Source organism: Mytilus galloprovincialis, chromosome 7 (assembly GCF_965363235.1).
Source record: "Mytilus galloprovincialis chromosome 7, xbMytGall1.hap1.1, whole genome shotgun sequence".
Lineage (NCBI taxonomy): Eukaryota > Metazoa > Mollusca > Bivalvia > Mytilida > Mytilidae > Mytilus > Mytilus galloprovincialis.
In genome coordinates, this window is record NC_134844.1 from 47,320,532 (window position 1) to 47,335,490 (window position 14,959).

General features: G+C 31.8%; 1 protein-coding gene across 6 annotated transcripts in view; it reads right to left on the reverse strand.

Annotated features, from left to right (window-relative positions):
- Positions 1 to 14,959, reverse strand: part of LOC143083135 (sperm-specific sodium:proton exchanger-like) — a 70,878-nt gene that overhangs the window by 7,509 nt on the left and 48,410 nt on the right. For 4 of the 6 annotated variants that reach the window (XM_076259362.1, XM_076259364.1, XM_076259361.1 and 1 more), the window contains 10 exons: positions 14,590 to 14,738; positions 13,845 to 13,970; positions 11,875 to 11,973; positions 11,219 to 11,398; positions 10,740 to 10,880; positions 9,098 to 9,212; positions 5,721 to 5,803; positions 4,861 to 5,043; positions 3,155 to 3,196; positions 402 to 505 (listed from right to left, as the gene is read on the reverse strand). In XM_076259362.1, the coding sequence (XP_076115477.1) occupies positions 402 to 505; positions 3,155 to 3,196; positions 4,861 to 5,043; positions 5,721 to 5,803; positions 9,098 to 9,212; positions 10,740 to 10,880; positions 11,219 to 11,398; positions 11,875 to 11,973; positions 13,845 to 13,970; positions 14,590 to 14,738 (1,222 nt within the window). Of the gene's footprint in view, positions 1 to 401; positions 506 to 3,154; positions 3,197 to 3,421; positions 3,458 to 4,860; positions 5,044 to 5,720; positions 5,804 to 9,097; positions 9,213 to 10,739; positions 10,881 to 11,218; positions 11,399 to 11,874; positions 11,974 to 13,844; positions 13,971 to 14,589; positions 14,739 to 14,959 lie in introns of those variants that run through there. The other 2 variants (XM_076259366.1, XM_076259363.1) reach the window with 2 other exon arrangements.

Genomic DNA, 14,959 nt, shown 5'->3' on the forward strand with positions numbered 1-14,959 from the left:
AACTTCAGAAACTTACAGAATTAAGCTGTGCATATGTGATATAATTTAATATAAAAAAAAGATAATAATTCTGGAATTGCCTCCTCAGTTAGTGAAATTCTAACCATTTTGGACAAAACCAGAATTATTTAATGAAATAAACAAGGATAGAAATTCATCTAGATATGAAATGAAGATCTAAAATTTTTTTAACAGATTTCAAAAAGTTATAAAAAAACTTCAAAAATGGCAATCAGTGGCATATCTCACCTATAAACTACTTTAACCAATTTGAAGTTAAATACAATAAATTTCTATCCTAATTCAAGTAAAAAGAGTTATAACGTGCATAAATAATAATATCAAAATTGTACAGTCACTACATGACAGTATCTTCCGTAATCTCTTCCTCGATAACTTGCCTGTTAAGGTTTCCATTCATTATTTCTGGTTTGGGTGTTGATCTATTTTCTACTTTTGCACCTTTTGATAACAAAATTCCAAGGCTTCTTGCTGCCTGTACTTTCTAAAATTTGAAATATAAAGATTAATACTTGTTTTTATCAGTAACCATAAGCAATTTCTCAAGTTTCAGACAGGTTAAACTGCATGGTATAATTTTGAGTTGTTTTTAACGCAGTCCAATTAAAACCAGCCCCCACTATCCACTTGCGTTTGTAAACGCAAGTGGATAGTGGGGACTGGTTTTAATCAGACCATTTTTTATATTACATTTTTTTTATCATTTATATTTTCTTCAACATAATCTTTATGTCATATGATCAGACAGGAAATACTAATAAAAATTTTGCTCAGCAAAGATGTCACAAAAAAAAAAACATCATATATTCAAATGCAAGAAAAATTGAAGTCCTGAAGCAAATATGCAAGACAAAATTCTAAAATATGAATCATGATTTTGAAGATATAAAGGAAGTCATTTGAAACATTATACTGTATGTTTTTAGATTCAAGGGCCTTATACCTTTCGTTGATGAATGATCTTCAGGAGGTTAGCCAAAATCATTGACTTACATTTTACCAAAGCTCCTAGGATATATGTCATAGAACTTGACTCAGTACTCTGAGTACAAGATTTTTGCTTGAAAGTATTTTAATTGGCTGATTTCTGTGTCTCAGTACGATAATCATGCTTGAAAGTTTTATGACCACAAGGCCTGGTCTTTCAAAAAATTGTGTGGTTTATTTAAGGAATGACTAATATTTTTTCTGTCTATGAAGAAATAACATAAAAAATTGGTGCACACTGAATAACGTGCGTATCGGGTTATTTAACAGTGTGCACCACATTTTTTATGTTATTTCGAATAGACAGAATAAATATTACAGTCATTTCTTATAATTTAATTCTAAATTCCATTTTAAACCGTAGAAAACCATGAAAAACGTTGTTGACGTCACGGTGACATGACTAAATTATGTCTATGGGCTGATAACAAAATAACCTCAGCCAATCAGAAGACGCGCTACATCCAAAATTAAATTATAATGGTTTGGATGAATTTTAAATTATGGAACTATAACTTAACCAAATATGCTTAAAAACATGTCATGCAATGTAAACTAAAAAGTATTTCAAACAAACAAACAAACAATAAACAAACACAGAATAAAATTTTAATTATCTTATAAAGAGACTGCTTTTCAACTGGCTTGTTATGGTTCCTGTTTTTATATGCATTTTCCTATCAAACCTGTAAATGTCTATCCAGATTTACCTTCTATTTTATTAAAAAAAAAAATCCTAAAACCAAATTTTCTTGCTTCAACCCATCAAAAAAATTATCAGACACTTACATTACAACATTTGTAGTTGGGCATGTTATTTAGAAGCAGTTATAACATGTATGCACACATTATACTACCAAGCATATCCTGACTCATAATTAAAATGATCAGAAAACATGCAAGACATGTCTGACAGATCCCAACAAGTGAAACTGCCAGCTACTGCTCACTGATGATACCCCCACCGCAAGTGGGTAATATTAATAGTGTAAAAATATGTAAGTGTTCGGTAAACAGCAAGTTGTCGAGTGATGACTCTGAAAACGCATCACACAGTATAGCTGACTTATATAAACCCTGAAACCAAATTTCAGAAATCCTTGTATTGTAGTTCCTGAGAAAAATGTGACGAAAATTTTTAACTTGGCTATCATGTGTAAAATTATACAAGTGTTCGGTAAACAGGAAGTTGTTGAGTGCTGAATCTGAAAATGCATCACACCGTAAAGCTGACTTACATAATCCCTGAAACTAAATTTTTGAAATCCTTGTATTGTAGTTCCTGAGAAAAATGCGACGAAAAATATTCATGGGACGGACGGACAGATTGACAGCAGGATGGACAGACAAGAGGTAAAACAGTATACCCCCCATTTTTTTTTAAAGTTGGGGGTATAAAAACATTCACACATTACAACTCATCACTGTCAAGCTACTAACCAAATATGGAATTGATCTATTATGTAGTACATTGTACAAGAGAGATGTGTGACATATTAGGAAGTCTTGGGGGGAAAAACACTTTTTATATGAGAAACCCTTATTTGTAAACTAATTATAGGAGAAATATACAACATAACACTGATTCTATATGTTTCTTTTACAATATTGTCAAGAAGTCGTAAAAAGAAAGAGAATGGTGGTAGTTAAGTGAAGACTTAGCCTCCACTACATGTGTAATACTTCAAAAACACTGATGTTGCTAGTGGTTGTATGTTTAACAACAATTACTACACATGCAGTTTTGTGTAAAAAAAGATCCTACATTTCATTGCAAAAAAATTGTTATACATAAACAGATGATATTTCCGACAAAGACACGTTATTCTTTTTATATTTATTGGATTTCTGATCAATTAATAACACTTGAAATGAAGAGACTACTTTTGCCCCACAACTGAAAAGTTAATAATTTCGTTCATGCAATGAAATGTTAGTTAAGTTTTTACAGGGGTTCCAGGTGGGGTAAGAATTCATGCATAAAGGGAGAGACTTTAGCTACACTGGTAATAATTTTTTGAAAATGATTGATTTTATAAATAGAACATTTTTGGTGGTATTTCACCTAAAACCTTTTCACAAACTTTAACAAACAGAACAATTAAACAATTAAACATAAATTCAATTCAAATCAGAAATAGCTTACATCAGCAATAAAACCTAAATTTGTTTTCTTTTGTCGTTTTTTCTGTAAGAATTAATGACAAAATCTTATTAACCAGTATTTAAAGTGATGTGCAGATATTAGCATAGTTTACTTTAAATTAGAGTCATTAGTCTTGTATTCATATTTATGTTGTATACAAATATCTATCATTTTAAGAAATAATCAGGAATGAAAGTATATCATTCCTCATTTCCTGATATCCTAATAAGGTTAAAGGTTGGGGAATTGTTTTTCTGACACACATACCTGTAAATATAATGAAATCTTCTATTCTGGCTCACACTTTTTATAATTAAAATAAAAAGAAGCAAAAACAAATTAAAACTGGATACTAAGGTATGTTCTGTAATCATATAAATTCACAGAAACATTTTTAAGGGCAACTAACATGTACATGATGTAGTTTAGTTTCTTTTACTATCTTTATAGTTAAGGCTGACAAGAGATATTTCAGTCTTTTCTTGGGTAAAAACATACACATATTGTTTGTATTTAATGGTTACATATACGAAAAGAAATGAATTGAAAATAGTGGAAATCATTAAGTCTTTCTTGTTGGGTCTGGTAGCCTTAAATTCTAGGTATTCTTGTCAGAGAATTTACTTTGAGAATGCCAATGAGGTCATTTGGAAAATGTTGTTTGTGCTGTATTTACACCCCTCTACCAAGAAATTTGTTTTGCATGCACACATATAAAAATTGCGGATTTTATCCAACACAATCATAGGTTTGAACTTTGTTTTCAATTTAGACTTGTGTATATTTTTTTCGTTTGGGCTTGTATTATATTTGCCTTCAGGTTTTTATGAACTGTTCATCCTTTTTCGACTCGTCAAAATTCAAGTCTATCCAAAATTGAGGTAAACTATATGGCCTTCCAAATACTGTTTCAATTCCTAACATCACTGAAGAGACATTAATTATCGAAATCCGGATATGTTGTACTAATTTTTGCACCTTTTGTTTGCGGTATACCATCTTTTCCGCAAGTTTATTGTTTTCTGTTTATTAATAAATTATTAATTAAGATCCATTTTGTTACATCTGGTGATCCGTTTATTTGGCAATCACCAATGGCAGTCAGCAGGGTTTAAGAACATTGGTTGTTCGACCTGCTAGTAAAATGTGTTTTGTTAAAATCTACTTTTTCACTTTTTTGGTCTTTTGGAAAATGCTGTTTTTGCTGTTTTTAGACCCCCCTCTACCAAGAAATTTGTTTTGCATGCATGTATAAAAATTGCAGTTTTTATTTAACACAATCATAGGTTTGAACATCGTTTTCAATTTAGACTTGTATATATATATATATATATATTTAGATCATATGAATACTATCAATTTCAATATTTCAACTGGTAGTTGACATATTTCTCAAGGAAGGTCAAAGTAGATAATTCAGCCTGAAGGTCATAAATCTTATTTTGGAAATTGGGAATGAAAAATTTGAGTATACAGGCACAAATAAACAATCTGAAAATAAATTAAGTGATAATCTATGTATTAAAAATGCTTTAGTTATTACGTTTGATAACAGGTGTAAGTTCTTTCTTTGGTTATGCTTAATTGTCCTTAAACAATATTAACCACATGTTATAACTTAATTTCAAGCAAAAAGCATGAATGAAGATGAATTCTGACCAAGGAACTATATATCCACCCCCCTAGCTAGTACTTTTTGTACATACCTTCCATTTTGATTCAACTGATTGCCGATGTTTTGATGCATGATTGAGACAGAGTTGGCTGATGGAATTACTGAATGCTCCGTGACCATGTCTAAGGTCATGTCCTGATTTGTGGGCAGCGTGTGCAGGTTGACCAGCCTCTGATGGTACTACCAGTAGCACTGGTTTTGGACCTTTCTCTGGCTGTAAAATAAAGCATTTCATTTAAGAAAAATATGTAAATGAGTATTTATACAAAACTGATTATCTTTGATTGTTGACTATTTTCCATCTCTTGGGTATGGGGTTTGCCTACTGTTGAAGGCTGTAGGATAACCAACAGTTGCTTAAATCTGCTTCATTTGGACTCTGTTGGAAAGTTGTCTCATTGGCAATCATACCACTTACTTTATATTTGACAGCAAATAATAATACCTGAGTGTGTGAAAAGACAAATTCTTCTTGTCCCTGTCCAAAGGCAGAACCATGTAGTTGTGTTTGATGTTGGTTGCTGTCTTTCATATTTGTCTTTTGTCTATTGTTATCATCAATTAGGCCATTAGATTTTCATTTGAAATGTTTTACATTGCGTCATTTCAGGACCTTTTCTAGCATACAATACAGGATGAGTTTTACCCATTGTTGAAGGATGTGCAGTGACCAATAATTGCTTAAAGCCATGTCATTTGGACTCTGTTTGATAGTTGTCTCAGTGGTTATCATACATTCAAATTATTGTTTCTATATCGACAATAGCTAACTAGTATTCATGGCTTACTAACAAATAGCAAACATAAATTGTATGCACAAAGTGCAAACTAAAATAGCCCAGTTGTAAACCAATGTACAAATTCTTGGGTATGTTAATTTTGTATACTGACCATCAACTGCAGCTTAAGTACTGTCCATGGTATATAACAAGGACCAATAAACTGTTCTCTGGTAAAAGCATTCTGTGCAAAGCCTGAAATAGTATAAACTCGGATGATTAAAACAAGTTATTTTCAAATGCATAAAAGTATAGTTTGTTAATATTCTGTCATCCAATAATTACAAGAGTGGACACACTGAAATGTCTCACCTGTCTTACTTTTGATTGAATTCATGTTGAAAGTAGTTAATGTGAAGGTTTTTACTACAAGTATCACATAAACTTAACATTACCAATGATCCATGAAAAGGAAGGCACAGTCCTATGAACCACGCCAGACAGACATGTACACTTAACAATCATTCTATACACCAAATATAGTTGTCCAATTACTTATAGTACCCGAGTAACAGATCAAACCAAAAAATCTTAACATTGACCAATGAACCAAGAAAATGAGGTCAAGGTTATATGAATCCTGCCAGACAGACGTGTACACCTTACGATTATTCCATACATCAAATAAAGTTGAGCTATTGTTTATAGTAACTGATAAACTGACATAATCACAAAAACTTATCAATGACTTATGAACCATGAAAATCAGGTCAAGGTAATATGACTGCCAGACAGACATGTACACCTTTCAATTATTCCATACATCAAATACATTTGACCTATTGAGTATCTGAGAAATAGACCAAACCACAAAAACTAAATGTTGTTCATTGAATCATGAAAATGAGGTCAAAGACATATGAAACCTCCTAGTCAGACATGTACACAATCATTCCATACACCAAATAAAGTTGAACTAGGGCTTAAAGTATCTGAGATATGGACTTTACCACGTAACTTTAATCTTGATCACGGATCCAGGAAATGAAGTCGAGGTCAGGTGAACACTAACTGACAAACATGTAGACCTTGCAAGGAATCCATATACCATATACAGTTATCCTATAACTCATAATAAGAGAGTAATTCACCCAAAAATAAAAGAGTGATTTTTTTCAAGTAGTCACTGAACCAGTGAAATGAGGTCAAAGACAATGGACATATGACAGACAGAAACAATGAAACATAAGGTATCAGGTCAGTCTTTGTCAGCCTTTGATTCTAATTTCTGTCTATTTACAAGCTAATATAACCACAAAACTTTAGCTGATCTTTGTTTCATTCATTAAAAACTAGGAAAGATGTCAGAGTTTGTAATATTTATAATGGGCAAATGTTCATCAATGAAGAACATTGGTGACCTACATCTGTTTTTTTCCCTATTAACATGTTAACATGTGTTGATGGATTGCCTGCTTATTGAGGTTTACATCATGTCCCCTTTTATCTTCATTAAAATTTATTTTTCAATTTATAACCAAGAACAGAGTTCCAATGTCCCCAATGTTGAACATATTTTTATCTATTCAAAAGCAAAAAATAAAGAATACACTTTTTTTTCTTTAAAACAATTTATAAATATCTTAGAGAAATGAAGGCTTCAGAGCAAATGCAATGAGATTTCCATTTTAATTATTTTGTTCAAGGGGCATAACTAGTTAAATGTTTTTATCCACACTAATTTTTTGAAAGTGTCTAAGATATATTGCTGATAAAAACCCATGATACAAGTTTCATAATATTCTAGCAAGAATTGTACACATGAGATCGATAACAATGCAAATTTTTATATAACTGTTTCCAAGGGGCATAACTCTTTTAAAAATAATTGATCAGCACTGATTTTCGAACTCGTCCAAGACATTGTTGATTTAAACCTATGATATAAGTTTTAAACTAGATGTGTTGTTCCCAATTGCCCTGTCTCAAAAAGTTGAAAAATCTGCAATTTCAACAACACATTTGGATACAAACATGCATGGATAGTATCCAGCTCTCGAGACCAATACTTGTTTGATGAAAATTTCCTTGATCAATGAGTAGTTAAATTCAAACTTATCAGCAAACAGGAAGTGGATGTACTGCGTATCTAACAAGATGTGTTGAAACGACATGAAAATCAGCATAGCAGAACGAAACATAAACTTGATCTTTAACTCATCATGGTAAACTCACATATCAAAAAGCAGCGCAAAATCTGAAGGTGTATAGAAAAAAAGTCTGTATAACTGTGATTTTCAACAATTTCAAAGTCCAACACCCGTAATTTCGGCAAAAATCAGCAGAGCAGAACAAAACTAAAAACTCGAGATCTGTAACTCATTATGGTTAACTCACATACCAAAAACAGACCAATATCTGAAGGCGTTTAGAAAAAAAATCCGAATAAATGTGATTTTCAACAATTTATCAAAGTCCAAAGTCTGTAACTTCCGCAAATATTAGCAGAGCGGAGCAAAACTTAAACTTGATCTGTAACTCATCATGGTTAACTCACATACCAAAAATCAGCCCAATATCTGAAGGCGTTTAGAAAAAAAATTGGGAATGACTGAATGACGACAAGGGTAAAACTATATGGCCCAGACAACTTTGTTGCGAGGCTTTAAAAAATCTGGCAAGAACTTTACACAAGAGAGCGCTAACAAGACCTGACAGACAGACAGACGCCTGGTATTTCTATGTCCCCTGCAATGCCTTCATTGGGGACAAAAAGGTCCTGCAAAAGCCTATTCATAACTAGAGGCTCTTAAGAGCCTGTATCGCTCACCTGATTCTACTTGGGTTTTTGAAATCATATAAAAAAATATAAAATTTGGCTAAAAGTAACAACACTTGGCCAGCACCTCATAAGGAAAGGAACATTCATGCTATGTTTGATTTCAATTCAGTGGTTCTTTAGAAGAAGACTTTTGTATGTATTTCCCATAGGGTCCTATGTTAAACTAAGTCCCCCCACTGGCGGCCATCTTGGATGTTGCAATGACAACAAAGTAACAACACTTGGTTAGCATCTCATTAGGAACATTCATGCTATGTTTGGTTTCATTCCATTCTGTGGTTCACTAAAAGAAGACATTTGTATGTATTTCCCATAGGGTCCTATGTTAAACTAAGTCCCACGCTGGTGGCCTTCTTGGATGATGGATCGGCTACAAAGTAACAACACTTGGTCAGCACCTCATAAGGAACATTCATGCCATGTTTGGTTTCATTCCATTCTGTGGTTCTCTAGAAAAAGTTCAAAATGTAAAAAGTTACTGACAACGGCGACGACTAGGCGGACACCGGACGCCAAGTGATGAGAAAAGCTCACTTGGCCCTTTGGGCCAGGTGAGCTAAAAAAATGATTGTTCATTTTTACAGTATGAAAATAAGATGAAAATTTTCTGTACTAAGCTTAAGTGTTCTGAGCCATGGCCAAATTCAAAAGTTTGCTGAATTTACAAAATACAATATGTGACTTACCATTAACTATATGAGACTTACCATTAACTAAGACAACATCGCACATAGAAGAGTCAACAGTAAACATGTTGTCGTCAAGGTTACTGAGAAGATAAGAGTTTTCTATTCGAATCTTTATCTTTTCTTTGGTCCATCCCTGTAACAGTATATATATATATATATATATAAAACACCATTTTAACATTTCTATTTGTCCAATAACCCTTTCCTCCATAATGACGCCTTTTGACGCCACCCCTTTACTCCATAATGACGCCTTTTGACGCCACCCCTTTACTCCATAATGACGCCTTTTGACGCCTGCGTAGTACCTCAGTTGAAACGATTTGACTACAAAGCGCTACAGTAGACCTAATAAAATTTGTATCCAATATGAAAAGGAATATCATAGGAATATCTGCCTTAAATTTAATAGATGAAATAGTTGTTATTCGCAATGCATTAATACTTTAAAGCATATTTTCAGCATTTTATTGAAAAGACCTATGCGAATCAAGTGGGCAAAAAAAAAATAATTCAATGGAGGAAAGGGTTAATGGACATTCTAACTGGTAAAGATAAAGATACAGAAATACAAAAGTCTTCATAGCATAGCAAAAGATTTTCCTTAGTTATAGCATACAAAACTATTGCCCTGTTTAAAAACACAGACAAGTAATTGAAGTTAGAGTTTTGTTTTTCTTATTTAAAGTATAAATGTGCACTATGAAATTAATTTCATTGAGATAATAAATACTATTCATTTTTATTCGCTTAGGATGTAATTGAATTGCAATGATAATTAAAATAGTGCCAGACCAGAGTTCTACCATCAACAAATAGTATAAAATATTCTAACTTCTATATTGAGATTTTTAAAGGTATTTGTTTTTACATATGGCTTCCTTATTAATATTATATTACCAATACACAACTTATACAAAATCTTAAATAAAAAATATAAAGATAAAACTAAGTTGATAACAATTAGATAAATAGCATAACATGAAACAATTGAACTTTTTTCAACAATTACAAAAACAACTGAACAGTAGAGTTTTCCTTTCTAAAGAACACATGTTTCATGTCTTTTTTAACTGTTGTTATATTTGTTTATACCTTTATTCCTAAATGTCAACCATTGAAAATGGAATGCAGGTCATGATTTCTCTTAATTCATTCTTATTATACCAAATTTATTTTTTGACAATAAACATATGTTCTTAAGATGCTCTACTGTTTGGAACAATCAAAGCTATGTTTGTTACAAAAAAACAATGCACATGAATCTTTTTACTCACAAGAAGCTGTTTAAATATATATATACATTTAAAATGAAATTACAAGCACAACTGCCAAGACCCAATGCTTAGAGGAAGTTAAATTTGATTTCGTCTAGATAAGCACTGAAATCGACTATCAAAATGATATTCTCTTGTTTACAGATAATGCTTTGTAATTGAAATTTATAAACTTATCGCTGTTAGGTTCGGTTCATCTTTTCCATGAAAAACATCCTAAAACTTAAATGAACAAGCCCTCAAATCACCCCCAACTCAACATAACAAAAAGTTAGAATATGTCTAAGATATTGAAAGATATTAAAATGACTCATTAAATTAGGAGTATTTTCACCAAATGATATACCTACTTGTATTCCACTTCTTCAACAAGTTTAACTTACCTGGTATGATGGTTGTTTCATAAGAACATTTGTAGCAACTCTATTAGCACAAACATGCCATAACCTGTACTCCAAGGGTGGATCAATGTCTTGGAAGTGATGGATGGCATGTTCCATATCATCTAGACTGATAAACAACAACTACAATGAGAGAAAAAATAAACAGCTTATCATATAGAGCTAGACTTTTTCTGTTACTGACATCTCATTATGCAGATTCTACTGGTTTCATTTCTGTTACTGGCATCTCATTATGCAGATTCTACTGGTTAAATTTCTGTTTTACTCATGTAGGGCAAGGCATGCATATGGAAAAATTTACAAGATAAACTACCAGTGCAAAATGATAACAATATTAATTAAATTGATTAAAATCATCTAGTTTATTGTTAGAAGTAGATAATTGTCACCAATATGAACTTTATGTTTAATAAATGAAAAAAATACATTGAATAAATCAACATTATAATACAATTTACCTGGACAGCAGTTTCACAAATGACTGTGGCTGATCTTGGGTTTTTTGTCAGCAGACCCATTTCTCCTATAATGTTACCAGAGGTGAGAAAATCAATCAAGTGGGACTTAATTGTCAACTGTGATCCTGAAGGTTTGTCTTCCAGTATGATGGGTTTACCTGGCTGAGTAGTAGACTCCAACTGAAAAAAAAATCAAATCAAGATTTATTTACATATGTTTATAGTAGTAACATTTGTATACATTGTACTGTTTTTGGATAACAAAAAAGCCTATAATTCAGTGGTTGTCATTTGAATCTGCGTTACATATTTGTTTTTCATTGATTATTTTTTACATAAATTAGTGTTTAAGTTTTCTCGTTTAAATTGTTTTACATTTTTCATTTCGGGGCCTTTCAAAGCTGACTATACGGTATTGGCTTTGCCCATTAGTAAAAGCCATACAGTGACCTATGATTGTTAATTTCTGTGTCATTTGGTCTCTTTTGAAGAGTTGCCTCATTGGCAATCATTCAACATCTTCTTCTTTGTAATACCATGAATGATAATGAACCAACCCCATACCACTTACCCTAACCATCCCAGAAACAATGATATAAATTCCACCAGGTGGGTCACCTTTATGTATAACCATTTAGACACTAGCCAGTACTTACCCTAACCATACCAGAAACAATGATATAAATTCCACCAGGTGGGTCACCTTCATGTATAATCACATCTTCATAGTTGTAGGTGATTAATTTGGCCTTCTCCTGTAAACAAATATATCAACATTAAGTATTAAAATATGTATACTAAAATCAAACATTATAAATTTCATGGTTCTTAGCCTTTTAGTTATGATGATATCTTCTTTTTTTTTCATTATTATACTTCTTGTAACACTGTTTAAATAACAAAAAGATGATTTTTTTAATGTTATTGGTTTAGATATTTCCCCCTTGACCTCATTACATTTTGTAAAACCATTATGCTTGAAAAATGACACCCTTTTAATAATGAATTCCTATAAACTCAAAAAAATATGGATTATATAGATTAAAGTTAATTTTTCCTTTGAGAGGAAACATTAATTGATAGAATTGTTTAAAACTCAATGACAGAATTGCTTTTTATAAATACTTTCCAAATACCAAATAAAATAGAGGAAACAGGACTAATTAATATACTTTAGAAATCCCCAAAACACAATTGCCCTATCAAATTCAATATAATCATCTGCCCTTGATTTTAAAAGGATTTTTTTCTGACACTTTTTTAACACGTTTAGCAACACTTCTTTTTTTGATAGTTTAATCTATAAATTTAAAGTTTAAAAATATTTCTGTTGTATATTGAATAAAACTTGATAAATATTTGTTAAACCAAAAGGTATTTTTGCAACATGCCAGAACAGACGCTCAGAAAAAGACGCCTGATCTACGTTAAATCATTCTATAATGACATTTGACCTGAAAATGATTTTGGAAGACCGTCTGCATTTTTACACAATATTTGTTCCACATGAGAATATGTTATCATTTAGGTTTTTGGAGATAACACTTTCTTTATTTACTAAGAACAATCGGCAGGTTTAGTCCTACCTTTATGTATTCTATAAGAGTAGGTTCATGTCTTAACCAGAAGACATTGTTTAACATTTTATCTGGAGGTATATTCCTACCTTTATGTATTCTATAAGAGTAGGTTCATGTCTTAACCAGAAGACATTGTTTAACATTTTATCTGGAGGTATATTCCTACCTTTATGTATTCTATAAGAGTAGGTTCATGTCTTAACCAGAAGACATTGTTTAACATTTTATCTGGAGGTATATTCCTACCTTTATGTATTCTATAAGAGTAGGTTCATGTCTTAACCAGAAGACATTGTTTAACATTTTATCTGGAGGTATATTCCTACCTTTATGTATTCTATAAGAGTAGGTTCATGTCTTAACCAGAAGACATTGTTTAACATTTTATCTGGAGGTATATTCCTACCTTTATGTATTCTATAAGAGTAGGTTCATGTCTTAACCAGAAGACATTGTTTAACATTTTATCTGGAGGTATATTCCTACCTTTATGTATTCTATAAGAGTAGGTTCATGTCTTAACCAGAAGACATTGTTTAACATTTTATCTGGAGGTATATTCCTACCTTTATGTATTCTATAAGAGTAGGTTCATGTCTTAACCAGAAGACATTGTTTAACATTTTATCTGGAGGTATATTCCTACCTTTATGTATTCTATAAGAGTAGGTTCATGTCTTAACCAGAAGACATTGTTTAACATTTTATCTGGAGGTATATTCCTACCTTTATGTATTCTATAAGAGTAGGTTCATGTCTTAACCAGAAGACATTGTTTAACATTTTATCTGGAGGTATATTCCTACCTTTATGTATTCTATAAGAGTAGGTTCATGTCTTAACCAGAAGACATTGTTTAACATTTTATCTGGAGGTATATTCCTACCTTTATGTATTCTATAAGAGTAGGTTCATGTCTTAACCAGAAGACATTGTTTAACATTTTATCTGGAGGTATATTCCTACCTTTATGTATTCTATAAGAGTAGGTTCATGTCTTAACCAGAAGACATTGTTTAACATTTTATCTGGAGGTATATTCCTACCTTTATGTATTCTATAAGAGTAGGTTCATGTCTTAACCAGAAGACATTGTTTAACATTTTATCTGGTGGTGGTATAGGTAAACTAGGTGGTGCATTTATTAGTCTCTTCATCATCTCCTCAACCATCTACAAACATAAAATATAAAACATCAAATCTCAACCATCTACAAACATAAAATATAAAACATTTAATCTCAAAAACTAAACCTAAATTCTACCCTCAAATAGCAAATATTTACTGATGCAAAAACTAATTCATCTCCAACTTCGAGTCAACAATTTTTGTACATATACATAAAACTGATCAAGTTCAACTTAAGTTTTTGACCAGGACTTTCAATAAACAGTTTTTTTCCATGTACAAGACACACCTTCTAGCAGTATAGGATAGTCTTGTCAAATTTCTTACCAAATTATTTTGTGTTTTAAGTTTTTGACCATGACTTTTAATGTAGAGTTTTCTTCCTTCTACCTGACAGATCTCCTAGAACTGGTGAATAATCAAGCCAAGTTTCCTTGCCTAAATCCAAGGGGTATTTATATCAGAGAGTGGAAACAACTTGTGATGGGCATACAAGCTGATAGCTTCTTTCGCATTGCGTCAATTAATCGGTGTGGCCCCAATTATAGCTTTTAACATTTTTCTAAATCTGGCACCATACTGCAAAACTGCTTGTACTACAACTAACAATTTAAATTAACACTAAATTCATCAGCCACATATACCTGCAAAGATTCCTCTTACCTTTTCTAACTTGTGGCCATCAGCTTCTTCCAGAATACCATCCATTAATAGTTCATGTATGCCATCACGTAAACTATTTAGAACACTTCTAATAGCTTGTCTTGTTTTTATGGATAAAGCAATATCTGGATGTTGTTTCTGTAACATACCTACAATATATAATTTAAAATTATTTCATTTTCTGCTTCTTTTTTTTATTAATGTTACGTGGGAATTAGTTTTTACAGTGAGAGTACCATCAAAATCATTAAACTGTAATTTCAATTCCTCTAGATCTGCTTAAGACATTGGTGGTACATAATGTTACACATGACTATATGTTGACATCTAGATGGTTTATTTTGTGTTGTTGGGTTGCCTTCTTATTGAC